Source organism: Oryzias latipes, chromosome 19 (assembly GCF_002234675.1).
Source record: "Oryzias latipes chromosome 19, ASM223467v1".
In the NCBI taxonomy this organism is placed as follows: domain Eukaryota; kingdom Metazoa; phylum Chordata; class Actinopteri; order Beloniformes; family Adrianichthyidae; genus Oryzias; species Oryzias latipes.
The window spans coordinates 9,773,346-9,799,446 of record NC_019877.2 but is presented as its reverse complement, the minus strand read 5'-3'; the positions used below and the strand labels follow the sequence as shown (position 1 = coordinate 9,799,446).

The 26,101-nt window shown below is 44.2% G+C and overlaps 1 protein-coding gene across 23 annotated transcripts in view; it reads left to right on the top strand.

The window, feature by feature from the left end:
* tcf7l2 (transcription factor 7 like 2) overlaps positions 1–25,889 on the top strand; it is an 82,981-nt gene extending 57,092 nt beyond the window's left edge. For 3 of the 23 annotated variants that reach the window (XM_023949750.1, XM_023949766.1, XM_023949758.1), the window contains 10 exons: positions 9,001–9,133; positions 10,854–10,956; positions 12,783–12,869; positions 17,145–17,285; positions 17,372–17,534; positions 17,640–17,747; positions 18,795–18,858; positions 19,638–19,688; positions 20,753–20,825; positions 23,545–25,889. In XM_023949750.1, the coding sequence (XP_023805518.1) occupies positions 9,001–9,133; positions 10,854–10,956; positions 12,783–12,869; positions 17,145–17,285; positions 17,372–17,534; positions 17,640–17,747; positions 18,795–18,858; positions 19,638–19,688; positions 20,753–20,825; positions 23,545–23,992 (1,371 nt within the window). In that variant the 3' untranslated portion in view covers positions 23,993–25,889. Of the gene's footprint in view, positions 1–9,000; positions 9,134–10,853; positions 10,957–12,782; positions 12,870–17,144; positions 17,286–17,371; positions 17,535–17,639; positions 17,748–18,794; positions 18,859–19,637; positions 19,689–20,752; positions 20,826–21,353; positions 21,428–21,915; positions 21,978–23,544 lie in introns of those variants that run through there. The other 20 variants (XM_023949755.1, XM_023949767.1, XM_023949763.1 and 17 more) reach the window with 17 other exon arrangements.
* Positions 25,890–26,101: the final 212 nt, after the last annotated feature.

Sequence of the window (26,101 nt, the reverse complement as noted above, 5' to 3'; positions counted from 1 at the left end):
TCCAATGCTGCATCTTTGAGCGTTTTTTTTTTTTCTTCCTTCCTCCTTTCTAATTAATATTATTTAAACCAAAACTTCCCAAGGAAAAAAAAAAGGAGCACAACATGGTAAGTCAGCACATTCTCTTCTTTTTTTCCTTCTTTTGTTTAATCGTTTTGATCTTTTCAATTATCGCCATTTGAAGATCAATAGTAATTTTTTTCTGCTGTGGTTAAAAGGCTCACAGCGGTGGTTTGGTGGATGGTCGGATCACGGCTTTAAGAGTGGGTTTCCTCTCTGTTCCAGCCATCAGTTGGTCGGATTCAATTTTCTAATGCCAGCTCTTCGGAAGTCGTCCACGGCTCGTATCCATTTCTTTGTGCTTTTGGGTGTTTTCTGCTGCTGCTTGTTGCCTTGTCGCCTGGCAGGTTCATCTAGAGACTTGGCGCTCCTTTTCCCCCCTCAGTCGTCTGAGGGTTCAGCCAGGAAAGCTGGAGGTGCAGAAGCTGTGCAGCAGTGACGGGCTACTTTTTTATTAATGTGTTTTTTTATTTTTTATATTTAAAATAAGGAGGGAAAAAACTTTGGCGACCGGCGGGCAGGACTTTTTGGGGGGCTTCAACTCTGCACAGCTTTTGCCCCGGATCGGAAGGCTTCTTTTCTTTCCTGACACTTCTCCTGGTCAGTGTTTGTGTTTCTGATTTTGCATTTAATTTACTGTGACTGGCGGTGAATGGAGCGTGGCTAGTTTTGGGGATTAATGGCATGACGAGAGACACCCCGCTGCTTGAGTTTAGCCAAGTTAGGGCAAACTCGTATAGACGGCACTCCACCACCTTTATGTCTGCCAAGCCGCTGAATGAAAGCCTTTCTTTCTCTCCCTCTTTTTGTTGTTCTTTCAACTTATCAAAGAAAGAGAGATGGACACAAAAGAGCATATTAGGGGGGATATGAAGATGAACGGGGGAGAAAGAGGGAGTCTGGGGCAGACGCGGAGAGGAGCAGCGCAGCCTGAATGGCTGAGAGGGAGCGCTGAGCTCCGGCCGCTCTTCTTCACTTTTCGGAACTTGACGAGCGGCCGTCCCCCCCTAAGTGGCTCCAGCACACCTTTCGGCCGGTCCTCCGGTCGCGGTCTTATCGGCTTTACCCATCGGGTTTTAGCGAGGGGGCTGCCCGTAAATGAGGTGCTGCCCCCCAGTGGATTAGTGGCTGACATGGTGGTGGGAGTCTGCTTGGAGTCTGTGCACTGCCATGAGTGCCAGCATGCTTGTTTTAACCAGGAACCGAGTAGCATCCCAAATACAGCTCTTTTAAATGGTAAGACTTTTCTACATTTCTATTGTAATTTTTCCCCAATTTTTTGGTACTAGTTTGATTAGAAATGGTGTGTTTGGATTGAAGGCATCGATTGATATTTTATCTGCTCTCTCTTTGGCAATTTATAACACTTATGTTGCTAAGTGACAGATTGACAATTTGGGTAATGAAAGGCACTGTTTGATTGCTTTGTCTTGACAGCCTGACAGATTTGTATTACTCTAAGACATAAAGCTAAATAGGACTTTTTGTATTGCATCAAAAAGACATAATGATGTTAAATGTATTTCATTAGACACATTCTCTTACTGAGTACATTTTAGATTGATATTTTATTAACATTGAAGTAGACTTAATTTGGCTTGTGTTCACATCTCCTTTTCCTGTGCGTTTATTTATCAGTGATGATCATAATAATACGTTTTTAATATTTTGTAAATTTAGTTTAAAATCTAAAAAAATAGGATTATTTTTCCTTTTTATTTATTGCATTTATTATTATTATCATTATTATTATTTTTACCAAAGTAGAGAAGGAGCTTTAAAATGTAATCAATAGAGAAATAGAATAATTGTATTTTTATGGTGTAATTGCTTTGATTAATTATAGAAAAGGTAGTATTAATGAAGGCCATAGGTGTTAGTTTTTGTCCATCCTTCTTCTTTGGTTCCTGCACGCTTGCCGATCTTATGCGCACGTCTTGGACAGAAGTGGAATTGTTTTTTTTTCCGTCTTTAATATCCCTTTTGCTTGTGTTGTTGCATTGATGCCATTGTGGCTGAGTGATTGGGAGCTGTCCATCACTCACGGAGAACTGGCAGTTTACTTTAGAAAGTGCACGTGGGACAATGGGAGATGGCAGGAGCGTGGCAGGGCGCTTGAATGGAGGGAGGGCAGGCAATTAGCCGCCGCCTTGTCGGAGCTCTTTTACTTGTCAAGCTGGAACCCCAGTGCTATTGTCCAACTTGTGTAAAGAACATTCCCGGCGCTTTGTTTTGGCTCTCCGGGCCTCGGGACTGCCTGCTGCAGGCCAAGAGAAGAGCAGTGTCCTAACAGCGATGGAGAGGCTGAGCGAGAACACCACAACAGCGAAAAAAAAAAAAAAAGGAAAAAGGAAGCCGCGCATCATGAGAAAAGTTTTTTTTCTCCTTGAATTATTATTTATTTTGCTAAATCCACCTCACAATTTCGATTTTTATTATCCAGCGTTTCTTAACTTCCCTAAAATTTCAGTTATTATATGTAAATTATTTACATTTTTCCTGTTGTGAGACGCCAAAAAAACCTACAATTAATATTTAATTTGCTATAAATTGAATTGATTCGATTAGAGGCTATAATTGGAGCATTATGAGACTCATTTAATGCAATTTCTTTGACATGTCAATTGATTAAACGCTTACAAATGTTTTAATTAGGCGATAGGTTTTTTAATGTTTACATTTTATTTAAAATCTCTTGCAAACATGCAGATGATACTTATGCCAAAATGCGAAAGGTTTGTATGCAAATCATTTCAATTAAAAGAAAAAGAAAAATGTGCTTTATATATTTACACACAAATTGGGAAAATTTGTAAATTTTCCAGGAAAAATTGAAAGTGTTTTAGGAATTTCTTTCCGCGTTTTTGAGAAAAAGGGAAGAAAAAAAAAGCCCGTCTTCACCACACAGAGCTCGTCATTGGGTTTTATTATTCAGGGGAATAATGGCTGTGAAGGTGAAATAGTTGCGGAGAAAGGCGAGGAGGGGGCCCCGGGGCCTTGTTCACGTGAACCTTGAATGGCGTTGAGCGAGGGTGAGTCGGGTGTGTGTGTGTGCATGGAGGGGGGGGGGGGGGGGGTTTGAAGAATTATTCTCCACTCTGAGGTATTGTTTGGAAGAGGAAGAGCGGGAAGAAAGAAATTGGGAATAACAAAAAAAAAGAAAAGAAAAAAGTGCCATGTCCGTGTCAGAGTGAAGGCTTTTTGCGCTCGGGTTCTCACCCCCCCCCCCCCCCTCCTCCTCCTCCTCCCACCCTTCTGGAAAAGCGGACATGAAGAGGCGACTGTCAGCATCACACAGATGCAGTGACTGTTGGCCACACTTTTCTGAGCCTGCCCTCCTTTTGTGGATGTTGTCTTGTCTTTTCTTCTTTCTACCTCTCTCCCTCTCCGGCATTCTCCTCTTTGTCTCCGTCTCTCGTTTTGCTCACTTTACCTTGTAGCCAAAGCTTTTCAAGCTGCCAGTTCGTCTGTGGGCATCCTGGAGGCACCGCGGGGCCCACACACATACACAGACGTGTTCCTGAGAAATGCATACACAGACCAAGCGCGTACAGCAGAGATTTCGCTAATAACAGATTTTCTTTTATTTATTTTTTTCTGCATGTGGAAAGACTTATTGCGGTGCTGAAAAGCTGCTCTCAGTATTTCTTCCTGCTCTTGAACTTCCTGTCACCGGCGTGAAAATGTTCATTGGGAGAGAAGAGGAGATCCCTGTCTGCTAAGCTAAGCGCTTTTCTGCTTTCAGGAGAACATTTGGGGGGGATTTTCCTAAAAAGAAAAAAAAAAAAAGGTTGGATGTGGGTGAGTGGGGAGGCCCCGAACCCTGAGCCTGCTCTGGTGTTGCTGAGGATTGCCCTCACTTGAATGTCCAAACCTGCTGTGAGAAAGGTCAGCTGGCTGCAGCACCAAAGAATCCAGGTTCACGCACACAAAGAAGAGGAAAGAAGCGGCCAGGAGGAGAAGAGGAAGGAAGAAAAGAGGGCTTCTTCTTGGCGTGGACAGGAATAGAGGGTGGAAGGAGGAAGATAGGGGCAGGAGGGGTGGGACAGAGGGGGGAGAGGGGGTCATGCACCCTCAGGATGGAGCTGCAGCCAGGCCAGAGAACACGGGAGCCAAGGCGGCAGACCTAGGCCCCGGGCTCTCGCTCCTCCAGCAGGTGGGCTGCTGGCACCTCAGTCTAGGCAGCTGGGTGAGTAATGCAGCCCCGCCCCCTTCCCCCTTTTATTTAGTTATATATATACTTTACCACTGAAGGCTTTTGGCAGCGTTTTTTAGGGGTAAAGTGGACTCATCTCACTTTTGAAGTACGGTCAAACTCGAGGCGGAAAAGTCCTGTTGTGATCGCGTGAGGACAAACCCCCCCACCCCCCCAAAAAAATCAACATCCCACGCAGAGTCATTAAAAAACAGTGAACTTGCCGAGATGTGACCTTCTCCAGTGGAATATTATTTACTCCACAAAACCTGATGTGATCGAGCTCATGTCTTAACCATGAAACGAGAAGGGAAAAAAATTTCAATAACCTGGCAGATTAACATATTCCTTTGTTAATTGCGCCACCCAATTCAAATTCTTAATTGCTTGGCTTTCAAGTGAATTTCTGAGCGGCTGATTGCATTTCAAAAGGCAGAATTCAGTCTGGCTCTTAGCAGCGTGATGCAATATCACCTCTCAGAAAAGCCCCTTCAACTCAGGTATGGGAGTTCAAGAGCCTGTTTACTCTAAGGGGGGGGGGCTTTAACACACATGCGTGTCTAAGAGGCGATTTGTCTTCACAGAATACAACAGTTCTGCCGAAAGCCACTTCATATTTAAGCTATTTGTGCGCAGCTTTATTTATCTATGACATATCAGAACATGTCCTTTCTGCGATTCTATTTGATGTGCCGACTATCAAAGATGGGGAAGTGAAAATAAATGGTGACGAACGCCTCGAGTGCCGGCAAAGGGAGCAAAGGCGCTGGCCCACATAATATTTTTGTTCAGCGCTCTGATCAAGCAGTCGGCAAGTCACCGCAGCAAAGTGAATAGATTAACTTTTAAATATAGCCGCCGTCTCGGGAGCCTCCTGTCCTCGGAGACGCGTCTCAGAACGGAACCTGATCAACACCTCATATCCACTTTTTAAACTCGCCCCTAGATTCCCCCCTTTTTTTCCCCTTTTCTTTGAGATTATTATGTTGTTGGGAAGATTATGAAATTTAATGGTGTTTCATTCAGTGGGGCTTGATAAAAATAAAAAATAGAGTATATTTTCCCTCCTAATTGATTAATCTGAGGATTTGCTTTGGTGCTTTTTAAAACTTGTCTCAGATATTTATTCTAGTATTTGGCCTGGAGGGGGCTCTCTTACCTCTCTGAGTATAAAAGTAACTGGCATTGAATGATAGCAGATGAAGCACATTCTGCTGCTAAAAATTGTTTTTGGCATGCGCACACATTTTAAGATCTGGAATGGCCTCCTCAACCTTTTCCTTTTTCGCCCTCATGTGTGTTTTATTTGTGAAGTCGCTTGGATCCAGACCCATTTCGGATGAGGCAGAGCTCTGACAGCTTTTTCTGCTTGCTTTGGAATTTTAGGGGACCCCCCCCCCCCCCCCCCCACAACACCCCCACCCCTCCAATCCATCAAGGCACTGTCATTCCCACATCTTCCTCCCGGCCTCGCCCTCCGTGCCTCGGCCTCTCTACAGCTCATTAGCACCCTGCAAGCTGTTGTGACATCTCATCATATCATGACATAAAGCAGGGAGACAGAAGCTTTGGGGGCCCACCCCCTCCTCCTCCTTTGCCCAACTACCCAGTGGCCCCAGAAGGTCGCCACCTTCCCTTTTGGGCTCAAATTGGCCCTGCAAGGTGCCACCATGCAGAAATGTAGGGCCAACAGCTTTTTCCTGTCTGACCTCCACCTCTGTGCCTCCCTCCCTTTGTCTTAGTCTGTCCTGCTGTCAGGCTATTTTTTACCTTGCCGTCCGCCTCCTTATTTGCCTGACTTGAAGCAGCTCCCTCATTTCTCCCCTTCTGAAAGGTGCAAAAAACAATTAGCAACCTGCTAGTGTGGCTAATGTCTGTGGTCAGCTGTTAGAGAAGCCCTACTGTGAATCCAGTGCAATCCCAGCGACTGCATGATGACTTAAAGCAAAAGGGCTGGTTTTTCTCTGAGCGTTTTTGGAGAAGGAGGAACAGCACAAGAAACGAAGGCATCAATAACATGACCAGAGGCAACAGCTGCTGCAGCAAAAGTGTGAAGCCTGAATTTCACAGAGCTGGCCTTTCTCTGCAACAAGCGCTGTAGGAGTCCAGGATGTGGAAAGAGTAAACGTGTTCATTGATGTTCACACAAAAGGGTACTCTTCAATATTCTTTGGGGCTTTCAAACAACTTTTTTAAATGTTTTTCAGGGAGTTGAAACTCCAGTCATGGTGGGTTCAGAACAGTGTCTGTCTTCCTCTGTATTTGTTTTATTTAAGGACGGCGGTGGTGGGAAGGATGCGGGTCAGCAGGGGTGTAAGGGGCTTGAGTCTCCTTTCTTTTCCCCTGCCTTAGTTTGCGGAGCAGGAGTGGTAAATCCTCCCATGTCGCCTGCTTTTGTTTTTCTGCGCGGCTGAAGCACCCTGAGGCCTTCCGAAATAGAGAGTCCCGGGTTTTTCTCTGTCCCACGGTGGTCATTCATGCAGTTGCTCTGCCTTTGACATCAGCAGGAACCAGGGTGGATGTTGCTCTGTACATGAAACGGTTGCTCAAACGTACAGAATGTGTGAGTTGATGGATGACTAACCAGTACTGTGGATGTGACCTCGACTGAATGAATATTTTTTTGCCTTTGTAGAAAAGTTCAACACTTTTGATTATACATTTTTGACTTTGTGGGACAGTTTTGTCTTCACCTCCAACTAGGGTGTGTAACAGCCTCTAGGAGCATCTGTGCTGCCCTTTGCACACATTTTGGTGACACTTTTATCCCACAAAGGAGTATAATGCAAATGGCCTGGCCTTTCTCAGTCTCTCAGACCTTCCTCCCTTATTTATTTATTTTTTTCTCTCCAAATTGTTTCCTCAATGGCGGGGATCCTTGGACAAAGAAAGAAGTTCTTTAAACGGCCACATTTAAAGGAGACTTTCCTTAAATACGGCCATGTTTTCAATCCATTCCTCCCCATTGAAAAGCTTTTTCAGTGAAGAATTGGTTGCATTCTTTTGAGGCATTACCCAAAGAAGGAGCAGGGAGTGGTGAAGGAGGAAGGTTGGGAGGTGGCATTTGAATGGAGAGGGGGATTAATGAGAAAAAGAAATGTCCTCTAACTTCAGCCCCTTCTTGCTACGACCTCAGTCCTGACCATTTTTCCTGTCCGTCTTTATCCTTTTGCGTGGTTTATGAAGATCAGATTCCAAATATATGTCTTTTCATAACGTAACCCATTCCACGTGATTCCCCCACGACACACAAACAGCCCCTTCAATTCCAAAAGCTCTCCCTCCTCCCTAGCCTTTTCAGCTTGGGGCTGTGAATGAGTCCCAGGAGTCCCTCTGCCTCCCTGGAGTTCTGCTGGGGTTCATTAATCTTTCATTGGGACCATGGCAATAGGCAATGCCCCCCACTTTCGCACACACACTCTGAACCCCTTTCACAATTGCCGGTATAGAAGAGGTGTAGACGGCCGTGCTTATCCGCCAAACTGATAGACAGCTATAACAACCCAGAGAAAGTTTGGCACCAACTCATCGGACTTGTGGTGCATCGTGGGCCTGGTGTTAACTTTAGCCTTTAACAGCCTGGGCAGATGATTAGTTTGCAGCACTGAGCTCGGCACACATTTGTCTTGCCCAAGGCCCACAGCTTTGCATTTGTATTGTCAATGAGCGTCGGGCAACTGTGCATCTTATGCATGTAGCCCCCCTGCCAACATCTAGCCCCATTAATGTTTTTCAAAGTCTTCTGGAAATGTGCCACAGTGGAGCGCTCTGTTTTTTTTTTCTTTTCTTGCATGGCTTAAAGTCACTAATGAGGGTGTGTGGCCTATGAGGAGGCTGAACACATACACAATAAGCTTGGTGTCTCACTCTTCTCCCCCTGAATTTATCATCCATGTTATGATAAGCCTGATTAGTGCTGCTTCTTTGACGTCTAAGGGCAGGAAAAGGATGTGTGGGTAAAGAGACGAGAGCAGCCTCTGCTACTAGTCTAATCTACAGCAGAGCGTTAATCTGGTTATCCTGCGTTCAGGGACTGTGTGTATTACCCTCTGTCCCAGCCTGGGCTGTAGAGAGGGGCTGGGATGTGGTTAACACGGGGGGCCTACGGCAGCACACCCCTAAAGCTCCACTGTAATCTTTGGGTAATTGAAAAAAGAGAGTCTGCACCACTTAAGAGCACAAAAAGAAGATTACATAGCTAAAGCTAATTTGGCACAAAAAAAAAAACCCAGCAGAAATGGATTTTCAGCCCCACCTCTTCTCTCCAAACCCCTTTCAGTCTTACACTATTACCCTTCATGAACTGGGCTCTGTGTGGAAAGATGAGGCAAAGGGGAGGCTGAACAGAGCTGAGTGCAGCTGCTAATGGCTGTGGATTTACACCCGCTGTCTTGATTTTTGTGGTTCACGGATGATCGATTACTCTGCTGCAACTGTGGTTAAACAGTGTCTCATCACATATCAAATCCAAATGGGAATTGGCAAGCTCAGCTATTCTCTTAGATTGTGTTGTTGAATTCCAGAGTGACGCTTTAAAAGTCCTTTTAATTACAAACCACTGCTTTCCCACTTTGGTTTGATGGTTTGGTGCCGCAAGTGTACCCGGAATTTGATAGCTCATCTCTCATCAGAAGGAGCTCTAAACTCTTTAGCCTGTGATTGAACATCCAAATATTAACAATACTCTTTTTGTTCTCTCCCACCCCCATTTCTTCTTGTCTTTCTATCATTCCTTTCTCTCTCAGTCTAATAAGGTTCCAGTGGTACAGCACCCCCACCATGTGCACCCTCTCACGCCTCTGATCACCTACAGCAATGAGCACTTCACACCGGGGAACCCCCCACCTCACCTACAGACAGACGTGGATCCCAAAACAGGTAAAGCTTCGTACTCCTGCACCCAAATATCTGTTTGATCTGAACAAGTAGAACCTCAGGTAATAACTGATCAGGCATTGTGATTTATTATTAAGTAGTCCACTAGACCAGTAGACTACTTAATTATCAATGAGACTCACTGAAAGGGTTCATATCTTATTGTGCAGTTGGGATTTTATAGTAGATTTTGAATATTCGTCTAAAAAGACCAAATTAGTATGTGGGGTTCCTCAGGGTTTTGTTCTGGGTCCCACACTTTTTAGTATTTAAGCTGCCACTTGGTGATACATTTTTGCAATTCTAAAAGTTTAAGGAGCAGCATTCTGCATCAAAAATTGCTCTGTAAGTAAACGTTGATTTGGTTAATGTTAATCCATTTAACTACATAGAAACATTTTGATTTATTAGACTGAAAGATGAAGCTGTTTTGTTAAAGTTGACACAAATGTGGGGTGATCACTTCTGTGCCTGTTGAAGCTGAATTTTGGGGGTAGTCCTACCAATATCTGCTGCACACTTCAATGTAATTAAATTCATTTCTGCGAGCGTCTTTAACTAGCTCTTCATTTTTCTCCATTCAGCCCAATCATTCAGGTTAATGCATTTGCAGTGTGGTGAATAATTTGGTGCTTTTCCATGTTCTCTGGTGGGTTCAGCCTGTGTTTTTAGGTAATAACGTTCCCTTATTCAGATGGCTCCTACAAAAGGGGAAATAATGTGCCAGCTGCTGTTTAATGTACTGCTTAATGGAGCATCTTAATTGGGCACAGTGCTTAATTAATTAATGAGTCATATTAGGTCTTGAGCGCCACACAGCAATGGGATAATGTTCTGGTGACTTTCCTTTTCATTAGAGCACGCCTTTGTTGTAGGGATATTTTAGATAATCTTTACATTCCCACCTACACAGCACATTCAGACAGATCCAGGATCAGACAAGAATTGGCATTGGTTAACGCTCTGGTGCTTATGCTGGACAAAACACCTGAAAAGTGGAAGCAAAAAGAAATACGAGTGAAATGAGTTGCTTCCCGGTCCACCAAGGCAGCTTTGTTGAAGTTTTTTCTGTAGCAGTTTTGGACTTGCTGTTGTTTAGATAGAATATTTTCATGGAGGTCACTGGTTTGATACAGTAAACCCAATTTGCCTCCATATTTTGTTTGATGTCTGGTCTAGCAGAATAAAAATACACCCAAGGATGCAGTATGTAAAGTAAAAGTATTGATCTTAACTCTTTTATCAGCTTAGTCACACATCTCCAATGCCAGCAGACAGAATCACCACTGTTTCAATATTGGCAGCTCTCTGATGAGAGAGACAGCTTTTAATTATATTGCTGTATTTCATTACCTTTTTCAAACCTCAGTCATTTCCTATAATTAATCTCCGGATTTGCCAGACGAATGTGACAAGAGTTGCGTTGATGTATTTTTCTTCCTCACCTCTCTCCCCCCTCTGCCTCTTCCAACACATTGTGCTGCTGCGTCGCCTCAAAGGCCTTTGATCAGGAAGTGTGATTTAATGCTGTGTACATGAGAGCAACAACCAGCACCCCCCTCCAGCTGCACTCCTCTGATGTCTGCCCCATTCAGATGTGTAACTCAACAAAGAATTAATGCAGCCCTGACAAAGATTTTGTTCCTTTTCTCTCTGTCATCACGTTTTCTGTCCCCCCCCCCCCCCCCCCCTGCTCCCATCATCCTCTTCCTTCCTTCCACAGGAATTCCGAGGCCTCCACATCCTCCTGATATATCTCCCTATTACCCTCTTTCACCTGGCACTGTTGGCCAGATCCCCCATCCGCTAGGATGGTTAGTACCACAGTAAGCAACTCTTTTTTTTATTACCTACCTTTCTGCTTTCTTTTTGATAAAATTCTTCATAATGCATTAATGAATAATACAAAAATGTAAAAAAGAAGCTAAATAGTGAAGGAGAACATTTTTTGCCAGTAGCTGATGTGTTTTGGTTTGCTAGAAGGTATTGGAATTGTTAAATTGCTGGTTTCGTTGACCGTAAATGAGAACTCCACTGAGTGACTGTGACGACATTGTTTCTATGGCAACCACTCTCACCAATCAACAGTGAGTTTGTCGGAAGTCCACACCCCTACCACTTGAAAACGGGCTAGACGAAATTCGTCAATCACATTTTTATGCGAGACCACATACTTTTATGGACCAAAATAACACACACTCTATGAACTACTGGAAAGTGTTGCATATCGGTGCAAAGCTGATTTTTTTTTTCCCCGCTTCAGAATCCGTTGGGATTACGTTGATTGCATAAATGTTTCAAAAGTTACCGCAATTTAAAGAACATCTTAAGCTTCTGTATTAACAGGTTAGGACAGCTTAATGGCTTCACTTATTCATTTATTTTAAAGTTATTTTATCTTAAACCACAGGTCCACTGTTTTTTTTTTGTGTATTGATTAGTTGGACAGACAGAACAACTTTAGCTTTCTGTGGCGCATGTGAACAGTACAGTTTGTCCTGCATTACTTGCAATTACTTGTTCACTTCATAAAAGCTAGGCTCCAACCTTTAACTTGAGCATGTAAGTACGTCTTAAAACAAAAGTAACTGGAACCAGGTCAGTTCCCAAAGTAACCATTCGGGGCCTGTTCTGCAATCAAGGTGGCCCAGATTCCCTCGCTTGCCTTTGAGTTTGCATCCTGTTTGGAGTTTTGGCTTTTAATTGATAGTTAAACCATCAGCTGTCAAATATCATTACCGGGTATGCTCCAACAACCGTCTGAATGATTTACTCTGCCTACTTTTCCATTTTCATGAACAATTTTGTAATGTAGGTTGAGCAAAAAAGAACAGGTTTTAAATCAGCCTCACAGAATTGGATAGATTACACGTCCAACGTTGTTCCCAGCTCTTGAGCAAGGCTCATTAGACGCCTGCCACACATGGTGACGTACGCTAAACCTACAAGATGGCTGAAATCACACAGCGTGTTGGCGCCTGTAGGCTCCCACCACCTCTACTTGCTACTTCGTGGCAAATACAATTTTGCATGTCTGTGTTTAGTTCAATTAGAGTAATGAACTGTGATTGCCTGTATTTTACGCACAATTCCTCATAGGGACTCTCCCCTGGTAACTCTTGTCAACACTTGTTAATATGACAAAAGGCTACAAATTAAGCTCTGTTAATTTAATGTTTTCTCACCGCGATCTAAATACCGAGAGAGGCCCTGAGCGCAGTCATGGCGCCCTTTGATTTGCTGCACTTTATTTTGGTATAAATTTACATTCATTATTGTTTGTCTTTGGATGTGCAGACCTCAATTAGTGTGATGGCTCCATTAAAGGAGACCGCGCTTCGTCTTTAATTATCACAACAAAACACCTAGTTCCAGCTTGGGGAGGAACAGGGCCCCACTCTGTCGACACAGAGCGAAGGGTTATGAAATTTAATTAGCCATCGCTATCAAGATTTGCGGCATTTAAATTGTTCAGAGTTTTCCTAACCCTTTTATCAGCACTCTGCAATCCCCCAGATTTTTGTCCTTATCAAATGAGGGGTAGGGGGGAGGGGGGGCTTGGTATAGTGAGAGACGAAGGGCTTTGGAGTCCCTTCTTCTATCAGCCCTGTTCCTTTACCTTTTCTTTTTCCCTTTCTTCTTATCTTCCTAGGCAAGGTCAACCTGTTTATCCAATCACAACAGGGGGTTTCAGACACCCATACCCAACTGCGCTCACTGTCAACGCATCCATGTCAAGGTGAGTTAAGCCACTAAGAGTCGAGCACATCCTCCTCCTCCTCCACGCTTTCTCCGGTGTGCACTACCTGCATGAGCAGCACACACACACATGCGCACACGGAGTGTAAGGAGAAGCGTCTCCCTAAAGGAGAGCTGCCGTCTCTGTGTTCAAAAGGCCAGTTCTCCACCGCGGTGCTCCAGCTAGCACTATCAAATATTAATTATATTTATCATTTTCTAATGAGGCCCCTGAAGAACGTTTACCCCCACTGTATGTCAGGCAGATGTGAAATGAGCTGGGGCATGTCCTTGCTGTGAGTCTGAGCAGCCAGACAGATAAACAAACAGCAACTCTTTGAAGGCTACTTGATGATATAAGCTGGGGCCCGACACTTGGCTGGTGCTTTGGTCCAGCCTATTAGACTCCAGCTCAAGTGCTGCTCTGGACATTAGTGCACCAATTGGGTTTGTGAGAAGGGGCGGAGGAGGGGAGTGCATCTGTTGCCATGTTATAATGTGTGCATGTTTGTCAATCTGTGTTTCCCTCAATGAGCACATACCCACTATATTCTATGGGATATTACATTTTGGATGACTAAAAGCCTGTGATTTTTGGGTCTCTGTGAGCTGAAAAAAGCAACATCAAGACACAAAAAGCCTCTCTTCTTCTCTTCACTTCTTCTCTCCCCTTCCTCTCCTTAGTACTTAAGACAGAGCGGGTTTAGTGTGTAGGGATAAATCCCAGCTTTAGTTTAATTGCTGCCTGATTGGAACAGCGGCTTCTGAAGGCAGATTGTTTAGACCTCTGTGCCCATGATGGATCATGAAGATGCAGAGAGGGAGCAGTTAGTTTTGGATAGAGCTCAAGCTGCGTTTCCACCGATTTAGGCAACCTGCGTTTAAGCGGTCACTTCCAATCAAAAGTCGTATATATGCAATTTGGACATCTGCATTCAAAACTCTCGCATTCCCGCGTAGCAACACACATTTCTACGACCATTTTCTGCTCCACTTACAAAACACGCAGCCATTGATCGCACGTTGAAACCAGGTTGAGTTTGAAAATGTATCATATAAATTATAAATGATAATGGTGGTTTGTGCAGTCCAGTGTGAACACCATGGGCTAAACGTCACACGTCCAGTGTGAACCTAGTATCAGAATGAAGCTGAGATGACTCCACTTTGTCGTTCTTTAGCACTTTCTTTTCTTTGGGGGGGGGGACTCACCTCAACTTTCTTTTTAGTCATAGCTGCCCCTCCCCATTCACTGACTTTCCCCAACATGTGTCAGGTGCAGGGGGGTGACATGTAAGGTCTGTCCAGACATTGGCATCTGGCAGTAGGACATAGCCAACTGGGGCTTTAAGTGGCTGCTAATTTGGTCCCTTAATGACAGCCTCTGCAATGCGATCATCTTATTTCCAGTGCAGCTAATTGAATATACTGGCTGGGGTGTGGGGGGGCTGGCCATGGGGAAGAGTTAATGCCCTGTGATGAGGGCCCTAATTGAATTAGTATAACTGAATAGATGGAGAGCTCTGGGAGTTCTCTGCAGAGCGGGAGGTTTTCCCTCATTGCCCCACCCTCCCACAGTTCCCCACCATAGAAAAGAGGAAAGATTTTGAACGACGCAACGAATCCAGCAACAATTTGTCTAATTGTGTCTGCACAACAGCCGCCTCCGTTCATACGTAGCCTCCAGCGAGCTGGCTTCATTCAGAGAGCAGGTCAGACTGTTTTGATGGCTTAAAGAGCTTCCAGTGACGGGAGGAAATTACAGTGAACGACACCTCGGCCTTGTGCTCCTGTCAGGATTTCGGTCCTTCCAGGAGAGCCTTGTTTCATCTCGGCCTCCTGTGTCCAAACCGAATTACGATGCAGGGCTTGAATCTTGCCTCGTGGTCCCATGTTGAGGACCCTGCCGTCTAGGTCTTGTTAAAAATAAAGGAGAAAAATGACGAGACGTTATTTTGGTAATGGGGCTGGAACCAGGAGAAGTCCCTCATATTCTGCGCGGTTTTGGGGCCAGGTGGGTAGATGCGGCGGCCCTTTTGGCCCTCACGCTTAGGCCTGGCCTTTGATATCCGTCCCGCTTCTTCTCTTTTCTCGGGGAACAGGAAAGGCGCGACGTCCAGATCATTATACATTAAACAGGCACAGGGGCCGCCGCTTCACACCGGCAATTAAACGGCGCTGGCTGACATCGGGCTCTCTGCGGCATTGCCCCCCCCCCAACCAACACAGTCCCACACTCTCCACCCCGCTAGCCATTTTTTACCTTTCAGAATTGAGATGTAGAAGCCCCAAGGTGGGGAGGTGGGTGGGGGTCTAAACTGCTTCTCCCACTCCACGCTGCTTAAATTAGCCGGAGCCGGCGCAGGCTGCTGATGAGGCCGGTGATGATGGCGACGATGCCCCCGCGCTTCAAAGGGTTGCTCATCATGTTTAAAGCATAACCTGGGCGACGCAGCGGCAAGCGGGACAAGGGGAGGGATGAGGAGCAGGAAGCAAAGGAGCATGGAGGTGGTGAGGGGGACAAGGAGGAGTAGAGAAGAAAAAGGAAAGGGGGGGGGGGTTAAATCTTGGAACAGAGGAAATTTTAACAAGTGCACAGAGAGAAAAGGCGGGCGGTGAACGGGGAGAGAGGAAAAGGGAGCGAGTGAAGAAAATGCAGCCTTAATGATGGGCGATATGCAGCCACTGCTGCAGAGATCCCCATCAACACATGACATGGCACAAACACCAGTGTGCCGGTGATGAAGGAAGAAGAGGGGGAACGGAGGGAAAGAGTTTGGGGGGCTGGCACTCCCCTGAGATGGCCTCCAACAGAAACTAGTTGTTCCTGGCGAGTTTATCCTCATCATTATATTCTGGCTCGGAGCCATGCAGCCAGACACAGCCGGATAATGAGCAGCTTTAAACAAAATTCTCTCTCTTTTTTTTTTTCCTCTCTCGTTCATCCTCCCCTCTTCTGTTAAATGTGTGTGTGGTCACGTGAAGCTTTAAACACGCAGATAAACATGTTTTGGTAATTAGAGTGATGCACACATTCACATACTCTGCTCTGTGAGACCCGTTTTAAATAAGGTGGTCCGGTTTTAACATTGTAAATGGTGAAAAGTGAGCAAAAAAATCCACAGACTGCTGAATTTGCAGAAAAGTGGAAAAGAAAGACTCCTAACTAGGAGAGGAGGGTCTAAAGGGATGCCCAGTTTAGTTGAATTGAATTCTGTGACTTAATGTTTCTTTATAATTCATGTTTGTTACACAAACTACTGGTTTGAATCCCATTGAGATGACTGTTGTCATTAAACTACAAGTGAAGATGAGAAAGTAGCAAAAATTTTTGCTAGAAGAGAATAGTTTCTGTCTTTTTCTATCCAAACCTCTCATGTCTTCATGGTTCAATAACAACCTGAAGTCCTACAGTTCGGGTCTCTTTATTATTCTGGTTTTATCTTAAAGACCCACTCCCATGACAATTGATTGTTTTAGGTGTTTTTAACGTCATCTTCTGGCTTTTTTTCTGCATTTCTGAGTATTTCTTTACTCAAAACGTTGTGAATCAGGAGAAGGCGGCAAAATTTCGTTGGAAAAAGCTTGCAAGTGTGGCATTCAAGTTGCCATGGCAGGCCACAAGCTCCCTGCTCCGCTCCATTCTGATGCATCCACTGGCAGACAAATAGATCTGTGTAGGTCTTTGTTTTCCTCGTCTGAGCTGGAATCTGGATCTAAACTGTCCGGCTGGATAGCTCCACTGTTTCTTACCATTTTTGTTGCAACAGTAGCGTTCGGGTCATGTTAGGTGGGTTGTAAGCTAGTGGGAGAGCATGTAAACTGATGGATGATGGGAAGGGGGCGCCAACTGTCCCACCCCTACTTCAGAGGTGAATTTCTAGTTTCTCTGCAGAAACTACGTCCTAGAAAATGGTAGTTTTTCTTTTTTTTATTTTGCGATAACAGCATAATCCTAATTAAAAGACCACTGGGGAAACCTTTACAAGAGATCAAAAGCTGATTGGAGTGGGATTTTAATTTAAACCAGAAAGCAGAAGAGACATTCAGCTGAATTCAAATCTTGTCATAATGTGTTGCATGTTTAGTGTTTAATGTGTTCATGTCTTTGTGCATTTGCTTGATTTATATCTTGTGGCCAAAAGTCCATTTCTTTTTTGTTTATTTATTTTTGAAAAACCCGTAACTTTGAAGCACATTTTGGACTTTTGGGCTACAGTGTTCTGTGTGTTCCATCTTTCCATTTCACTCGTGTCCATTCTGACGATTTACACAGTCTTCTGTCCTCCAGGTTCCCCCCACACATGGTGCCCCCTCACCACAGTTTGCACACCACAGGCATCCCTCACCCAGCCATCGTCACACCCAACGTCAAGCAGGAATCCTCCCATAGTGACATTAGCTCCCTTAACAGCTCGTAAGTGAACCGTCTCCACCTTTTTGTAGTCCCGTGACCCCCGCGGGTTTTCCCTCCGCTCATTTTGCCGCTCTCCGCTCCACCAGGAAACAGTCGGATGCGAAGAAGGAGGAGGAGAAGAAGAAGCAGGTCCACATAAAGAAGCCTCTGAACGCCTTCATGCTTTACATGAAGGAGATGCGGGCAAAGGTCGTGGCGGAGTGCACGCTGAAAGAAAGTGCTGCCATCAACCAGATTCTGGGGAGAAGGGTGAGTCCAGACCCAAGGCGGAGGCTTAGAAGAACTGTTTGGAAACCCGAGTCGTGGTACATGTTCTCCTGGGTGACTTTGGTGCACCTCCTCCTTACTTTTCAGTGGCACGCCCTATCGCGGGAGGAGCAGGCCAAGTACTACGAGCTGGCCAGGAAAGAACGACAGCTCCACATGCAGCTGTACCCGGGCTGGTCAGCACGAGACAACTATGTAAGTTTTTAAGTTTACAAGTCGTAACGGCCTGCTCTTCTCCCCAGCCGACAGCTTGAAATGTGCAGGCTGACCCTGAGGGATTTGCTTTTCTGAACCCAAACAACACTATTCTTTCAGGGGTTTTTTATGGAAATGTTTGTCAAATGCACACAAAGTTTTTATGAGAGATTTTATTAGAGAAATTTCTAGTCATCTTTTTTTCTTTTCTTAACTGAATCCATATGAATCTTGATGGATGACACTTTTGCATAGAGGTGACTGGACACTCAGGGGCTGGGTCCACAAACAGAAACCCAAATGTTTCACAACAGGCCTCCGTCTGTCATGATTTGGAGAAAGGTCCCACAGGCTTTATTCACTCGTGTGTTTACTAGTGGCTGGAAATGGGTTGTTCCTCTGGCGCCCTAGGGTCAAAAAGTTGTCCAAATTTTCATTAAATCATTAATGTGCCGCTGTAATTGGTGAAAATGCAAGCTGATGTACGCATTCACCACATACTATTGCCATTTTTAATAACTTTTTTTAAAATTTCTCAAAAAAACAATTTTTTTATCACATATAGCTACACAAAAATCAGTTCTGATCCCCATGTTTATCTATTCTTGTTCATTCATCTAAATGAAATCTCAGATTTGGTTGATTATGTTGCACCCTTGACCTCTTGGGACCCACATATGCCGTATGCAGAGGCTTCCACAAGCAAGAGAAGGAACATTTCTTCCAAAGCTGAAGTGTGTCCAATTGTCTGGATGTTAGCAGAACACGGGAAAATAACAACAAAAGATTTCAGGGGGGGAAAAAAAGAAGAAAAGAGCAGCAGCAGCAGCAGGAGGAGGAGGAGGGAGAATCTTAGTCTGGCCTGCAGTGGCTGTAACAAACCGCAGGGCAATGACAGCAGAAAAAGAAAAGGCAAAGAGAGAGGGAATGAATAAATAAGTAAACAGAAAGATCAGTCCTATTCTCCGTTTCATGTTTTGAACATTCTGCAATATAATAACTAAGGTTCCTGTCTGTGTCTGTTTTTTTTTTCTTTCTATTTTTTTGGCGGCTAACCAACAGGGGAAAAGGAAGAAGAGAAAAAGGGAAAAGCAGCAAGCAGAGAGCAATGGTAAGTGAGCTGCAATTATCTCTCATATTAGAAGAGCCCCATCATGTGTCAGGCAGATGTGACATCTTGCAAGATAAAAGTCAAGCTGTTTTTTTTCTCCTTTTCTTTTTTTTTAATTCCTTATGTTTTTTCGTGTCTTATTGTGCCTGCCCCCCTCCCCCCCCCTTTTTTTTTTGCAGTAGTTATACTATCCAGTGAAATATTTAAATGATATAGCTGCCTGTAAACCCCCCCCCCCCCCCCCCCCCTTTTACCCTGCTTCTCCCTAGCTAATAACAACTGAATATGCATGACTCCCCACTCCACCCCATCCCCTATGGCTTGGCCTTTTGGTATTTTGATATGTTTTTTTATTTTTTTATTTTGAAAGTTGACTTGTACGAGCCATTAACTTTGCAAGTGTTTGTATGCGTGCTCTTGTTTAAAACTGCCTGTACCCCTGCAGACCGTATTACTATGTAATGTGTGTGTGCATGAGAGCGTGCATGTGTGTGCTTGTTGGGCTACCCCCCTCCCCCCCTCCTTTGCTCGCATGCTCCTATAAGAGAAACCACTCACTTTAAAATTAAGGAGGTTTGCTAATTCCATGATTCATCCATTCTTCTTTATTTTTTCTTTGTTTATATTTATTTATTTTTTGTAATTTCTTTTAATCTTCTGATTCATCCGTAGTCTTCTGATCATTTAGTGAGGAGCCACTTGTTGTTGTGCATTTTTGCGCTGGTTTTTGGTGACGGATTTCTTCTTGAAGGCCTCTCTATCTGTTTCTTTTTTTTCAGAACACAGAGAATATTTTCCAAACCCTTGCCTTTCACTTCCTCCGATTACAGGTGCTAATGTCATTTTGAGTATTAAATCACTGTTTGTTGTTGATTCTTCTTTAAAGTTCTGGCTATATATATATATATATCAAAGTAGCCCTGAATGTGTAGTCTGAGGCGAGTTCTGTACTCTGAAAAACCTGCTCTCCTTGTTTGCTGCTTTCTTCTTTTGAATTGATGCTATTAAACTTGAAGCTAAACTACTTTAGACTTTATTTACTGCAAATGACGATGCAGTGAAGCTAGATGGTTATGTTTGACCTAAAGGCCGTTCCTTCAGGGTAAACCTCCTTAATCTGAAAGCTTCAGTAGCAGCACTTGTGGCTTCCCTGGGCCGGCATGAGTTTGGCCTCCTAAAAGTGTTTCTGCTCGGATGAAGCTGGCCTCAAACTGGGCTGTCACTTTGCTCCACTTCTGATTGTGACACCATTACTGCTTAGAGTGTGACTGGCAGCCGCTCAGCTGCAGACGGCCAATGCTGATGGAAACCAATCCAGGGTTTGATGCCAGCTCTGAAGAGCAGATTCCCCTCTTCGGGGTCCAGACTCCTTTCTTTTTTTCCTTTGTTTTTTTTTTAATCCTTCCCTCTTGGCTCGGGCTAAATCCTGCCGTTTTAAGCAATCCGCTACCGCCTAGATCTTCCACCTTGACCCCGCCTCTTTGAAATCCTAGTGCACTGATAGCATCTAACAGCAAATTAATCCAATTCGCATTTGCTCCATTTCTACCCTCCCGGCCAAAGAAGCTTGTCTTTAACTTGGTTCAGTTTAGCTTATCTGATGGAGTCTCTGAATATCGCAGTCTGATAATAATGCATGCATTTTGATTCCACTAATGTGTTTTGAATGCATTCCTGTCTTGATACATAATGGCTTTTGTGGGTTTGAAGGTATTTCTTGCTCAGTGAGCTAAGCTTCACAGATTCACCTTTACCTGTGTTTTTTTTTTCCTTTTTTCTCCTCATTTCTCTCCCTTTTTTTATTTTTTTGTTTCGTTTGGATTTCCCTTATTATATTCCTTTCTCCTCCTCCTCCTCCTCTCTGCTGGCTTCCCCTTCCTTGTTGCGGCATCAGACCTGAGCGCTCCTAAGAAGTGTCGAGCGCGCTTTGGGCTCGATCAACAGAATAACTGGTGTGGCCCGTGCAGGTGTGTATGGTGTGTGCTTGCACTTGCCAAGGCCAGGTGAAGGCTGAGTAACTGTATGCTGGGACTTCCTCCGCTGCTCTGTGCTACACTCCTTCCCTCTTTGCCCCCCCCCCTCCCCCTGCCTGTCCCACCAGGCTATCGGGACCTCACAGCTTCCTCCAGCCACGCCCTGTTGGTCTATCTCTGCGCCATTTGATTTTTAGCTTCCTGTTTTGGGGGGTAAATCAAAAAAAAGGGGGGTGTTTTACTCATTAAACCAGGATTGTTTGACTGAATGGTTTGCGTGTGAGTGTGTATGTTAAAAACTCGTGTGTTCAGAAGTCTTAAACTGGCAGGTTGGGGCTTGGAGGATCTGGAGGCTGATGGCTTGGTCCATTTGGAAGATGTCCTAGTGTTGCCAGCCTACACCTAAGCCCTGGCCTCCTTTTTTTTTTTGTCTGTGCAATGACATGTCCGTTTGTTTTTGTTTTTTCTTTTTCCCTTTTTTTTTTTTGTGTCTGTGTTTGTGTCTACCTCTTTGGCTAACAGATGCAAATACCCCAAAGAAGTGTCGTGCCTTGTTCGGGCTTGACCAGCTGAGTTTATGGTGCAAACCGTGCAGGTATAACTGCTGTAGTGCCATTGGGGATGAAGACATCCCACATCCAATGAGCATCTTCCTCCAATTTCATTGGCTCAGATGTTCTTTCCTAAAACAGATCAGTGAAGTGTCCTTTCACCTCACTGACGCATTTCCTGCTTATTCTTCGCTGAACTCAGTTCAAGCCCCGGAAAAGAAAATGGATTTTCCAGAAAAACTGAAAAAACAAACCGACAACAAATCTTTTAAGTGAAATTTTTGCACAAAAAAAAAAGATTCGGATTTAGTTGAAAATCCATTTTCTTTCCAAGCGAAACACCTTCCCAACTCTACTGTTATGTTTGTCCTAATTGGCAGCTTTTTTTTTGAGTAACCGCGTTGTCCGTACAAATTTAGCCCTGCTTTCTCTGAGGGCCTGTTCAGTGACACTCTTTTCTGTGCCCTCTTCCTTCTCCTCCTCCTCCTCCTCCTCCTCTTCCTCCAAACTCCTCTTCAATAACCCTTACTTAGTCCCTACCTGTTGTCTTTCTGTTCCGACACAAGCAGTCTTTGAATTTGGAATATTTTCATGGTAGGTATTTGTTTCTGCTACGTTAACACCCTCCGTTGTGTCATTCCCATCTTCATCGGTCACCGCTACGCTTTAGTTACACCTTTCATCCGTGCGATTTTGAAACCACCGAGAGGCTCGTAGTCCCACCTTTTCCTTTCTGCGGTTCCTTCATCCACAAGTAAGAAAACCGCAGATAAGCCACAAATTTTCCATATTTTATCGTCACAAAACGGCTATTTCCACTGAGTCTCCTTTATTTACTTCTCTGGAGGACGTTTCCTAAAAAACAAAAATGTAAAAATGGCACTTGGACTTAAAAAAGAATCCCCCCCAAAGTGCTGTAATTCACTCAGAGAGGTTAAAAGTTCTCTCTGGGCTCCATTTCCTAAAAGATGCATCTGCTGTAATTTCCCAGGAGACAGAGAATCAATAACACACACAGGCACATACTATAAATCAATATGTCTGTTAAAAAATGGATATTAGCTCATTTGTAGCAGTTTGACAGACAGTTACAGGGACCGTGATGTATGTAGAAGCAAAACGATACCTTTTTAAGGCCCGGTCGATGCTCCGCACCGGTGCCGGCGCTCCCAGAAGCCTCGTCCTCACTACTTTTTTTTTTTTTCTCCAGCGTTCTGTGCCGTCTGTTCTCGTGTGCTCATCACAAATGCATGCCCGTCTTTCATCCAGCATGTCCTCCAGGTTTCATGGGCCTGTATGTCTTCTGTTGAACTCCATCTTTTCTCGGTAATCTGCTCTCTGGATTTCAATTGTGGAGCGGGGATGTGAAACAAAAACCAAATCGTGTACATCTTTAAAGCTTGAGGTTGTAAATATCCCAGCTTTGTCCTGGAAAGACTGGAATATACCCCACTGCTGCAGGCAGGACCCAACTGAAAGCTGTAGGAGGGGGGGAGGGGGGGGGGTCACTGTAGGGGTCAGTGCAAAAGATTGAAGTGGGCAGAGATTCCCCCCTTTAACCAATTCTGAGCTTCGCAGCAGAGTCACCTGACATTCATGCAGTAAAGGCCCCCCTCCTCAGTTCAGCAGGCAGGGGGAGGGCCCCAACCTCAGGCAGGAATGTAAACATGATGCCTTGACCCCCTCAACGCACGCTCACACTGGTGTCTGTGGGGCAGATGCAAAGGTAGTGTGGATCTTGTTGACTTTTTTTGCCCAGTCGGTACCCTCAGGAGAAGAAAGGGTCGACTGTTGGAGGGGATGGAGCAGTGAGCCCCCCCCCCCCCCCCCCCCTCCCATCCTCGATTTGCTCTCTGCTGCCGCACAGTTTAAATTCCGAGAGCAAACGTTACCACTCGCTCCATCATTTTCTTTCTTTCACCAACTTGTGGGTTTTTTCCTCAACGTCTGTCCTGTCTGGTGGTTAGTGTTTCTGTACCCCCCCCCCCCCCCCCTCCTCCCTAGCACCAGCTTTATTTAAATGCCCCTAAAAATCAAATCCACTGTTTTTTGAGGAGGGTTTGGGTGCATTTAGGTAATCTAAGGTGCTCTGGAGGCGGTGGGTTTAAGGGTTTGATGCTTAAAGAAGTTTTTTTTTTCTTCCTTCTCATCTTCCCCCTCAGGAGAAAAAAAAAGTGCATTCGCTACATCCAAGGTGAAGGCAGCTGTGCCAGTCCTCCCTCTACGGACGGAAGCTTACTAGACTCCCCCCCATCCTCTCCTTCCTCCGTGGTTCCCTCCCCCTCCTCAAAAGAGTCCAAACCTCAGACTGAACAAATGCAACCTCTCTCACTGACTATGAAACCGGCCCACCAGCCACTCCACCACCCGCACCTCCTGGCTGGGCCGTCTCTGGGTCAACTGGAAAACTCTGCGGCAGCCGGCAAAACGCCCGCCGCCTCCTCCCACAACGGAGCTCTGGAGCGCGCCGACGTCTCGTCCTCGCGGCAGCCGGGCTCCTCTGTGGCATCCTCGATGGCCCGGCCCTCGGCAGCGCTGTGTCATTCCCGCTCGCTCCACCCCTCCGCAGCCCCCCAGCCTCTATCGCTAGTGACCAAGTCTATAGAATAGTCTGCGCTACTCTTTGTTTTTATTTTTTTCCTCTTTTAGCTCTGCACTCGCCCTTCTCTGCTCAGCCGTTTTTTTACGTTTCTGTGCCGCGAGGCTCCGAAATTTTTCGTTCTTTTCTTGAAGTTCATTGGTCAATATTTGACCCCATCAATATCGACAAAGTCTAATTATTATAAAGAAATGATACAACGAGCTGTAGTATAGCTTTATGAATCTGCCCAAATTTTGATGGAATTTTATTTTTGTTTGTTTGTGTCCTTCTTTTTTTTTTGGCAGTGTTCAGCAGCACCAACACCCCAAAACACACAATCTAGTTCAACATCGCACTTTCAACGATGTGTAGTCTTTTTTTTTTTTTTTTTTTTTTGAAGCGGTAGATTATTCAGTGAGCCCTGTTCTGGAAAGAGTTGGTTCTTCTTCTTATTTGTATTAAATACGAGCTCTCGAACCAATCATTCGACACCTCTTCGAACTCTTGGAGGGCAGGAGGCTGGCTGTGACCCCCTCCCTGAGGAACAACTTTAATTGTGATGTTACTTGTTTAAATGTACAGAATTGGAAAAACAGGGGAGGGGGGGCGTTACTGTGTTAAATATGCATTCTTCCACTGTCTCTTTTTTTCTTTGTTGTTTACCTTTGGGGTGAAGTCAGGAAAGTTGAGAGCGGGGGGGGGGGGGGTTAAAGGGCGGGTGGGGAGGTGGGAGGGCTAAGGGATATTAAATTCAAAATTGTCACAACGCTAGGACCAGTAGTATTTATTGCTTTAGAAATTGCTTGTTGTATCTTGTACGTGTCTCTTTTTTATTATTATTATTTTATTTTATTTTGTTGAATACAATGTACAAATATTTTTTCTTAAAATTAAGGATGGATCCGTTTTTACAAGGAGGTTAAACCTGTCTGTCGCCCGATTCGTCCTCACCAAAATCCCAGGATTCCGCTCACGCGAAACCTCACCAACAAGAAGTATGCACAGCTTCATTTCAAGAAACGCGCCTGTAAAAGCCATTTTACAAAAAAAATCATTAAAAAAAAACACGAAAAAGACAATAAAACAGCGGCAAGAAAACTTGAAAGCAGACAGTGGGGTACCGTTTGTTCCGTGTCTACAGCCCTTGTTTTTTATTGCACAGTCCCACCTCAGACTGTAGATCCGTGTACAGATTTTCCGTGCCAAATTTTTTGTGATTTTTTTTTTTTTTCTCTGCCCCAACCCAATGCCCCACATTAAAAAAAAAAATCTGTAGGGATCTATTTTTTGCCTTTTTCTTTCATTTGTTTTGATGTCTTTATTTTATTTTGATACCATTCTTTGCTGTGACGTTACATAGATTGCTATGTATGTAGTATAAATGTTGCTATAACAAATGTGTTTGGTAGCAAAATTGTCAAATAAAATTTAAACTTAATAAAAAGACGGACATCATACTGTATAAACCCACCAGGGCCAAATTATGTATATTAGGAGGTTCATAAAAAACTATTAAATGCAAAAAAAAAAATACACAAACTGCCACTTTTAAGTACACTACTGCATATAGGTAGATAGAAAAAAATAGGCATGTTGATGTTGCAAGAGGCTGTAAAAAAAAGCTACAAAAGAATCATCCACTCGGTGCCATTGTAGTTGACATGACACGACTGTAATCTGTCGATTTCTTCTCTGGTTTACTAAGATGCTAATGATAAATAGTTTGAATGTTTCCTTAACGGCTGTGATGTTGCTGTTCTATTTTATGCTCTTATCTTTTTTTTCTTTTTTTTTTTTCGTTTATTTGTTTTTTCCTGTTATTTTAAATGGTTCCAAAACCATGTTTTTTGTAATGAATAAATGTTTATGCTGTACAGTCTCTGTAGCATGCAGTTCTGTATTAATAAAAGCAACTTAGTATGTGCATTTTTGTGTTTTATTCTTTTATTTTGAAAGTCACCATCCCCTGCAGGTAACTCCTTATTGTGTAAACCAATGACCGGGACATTAAATAAATTCATGATGACGTTTTCTTTGCTGCAACTATTCATAAATGGTATTAATTGAAATATCGCCTGTCTTCTTTGCTTGTTTCCATCAAGTATTTTAACTCCTTACTACAAAACTGTTTAATGATG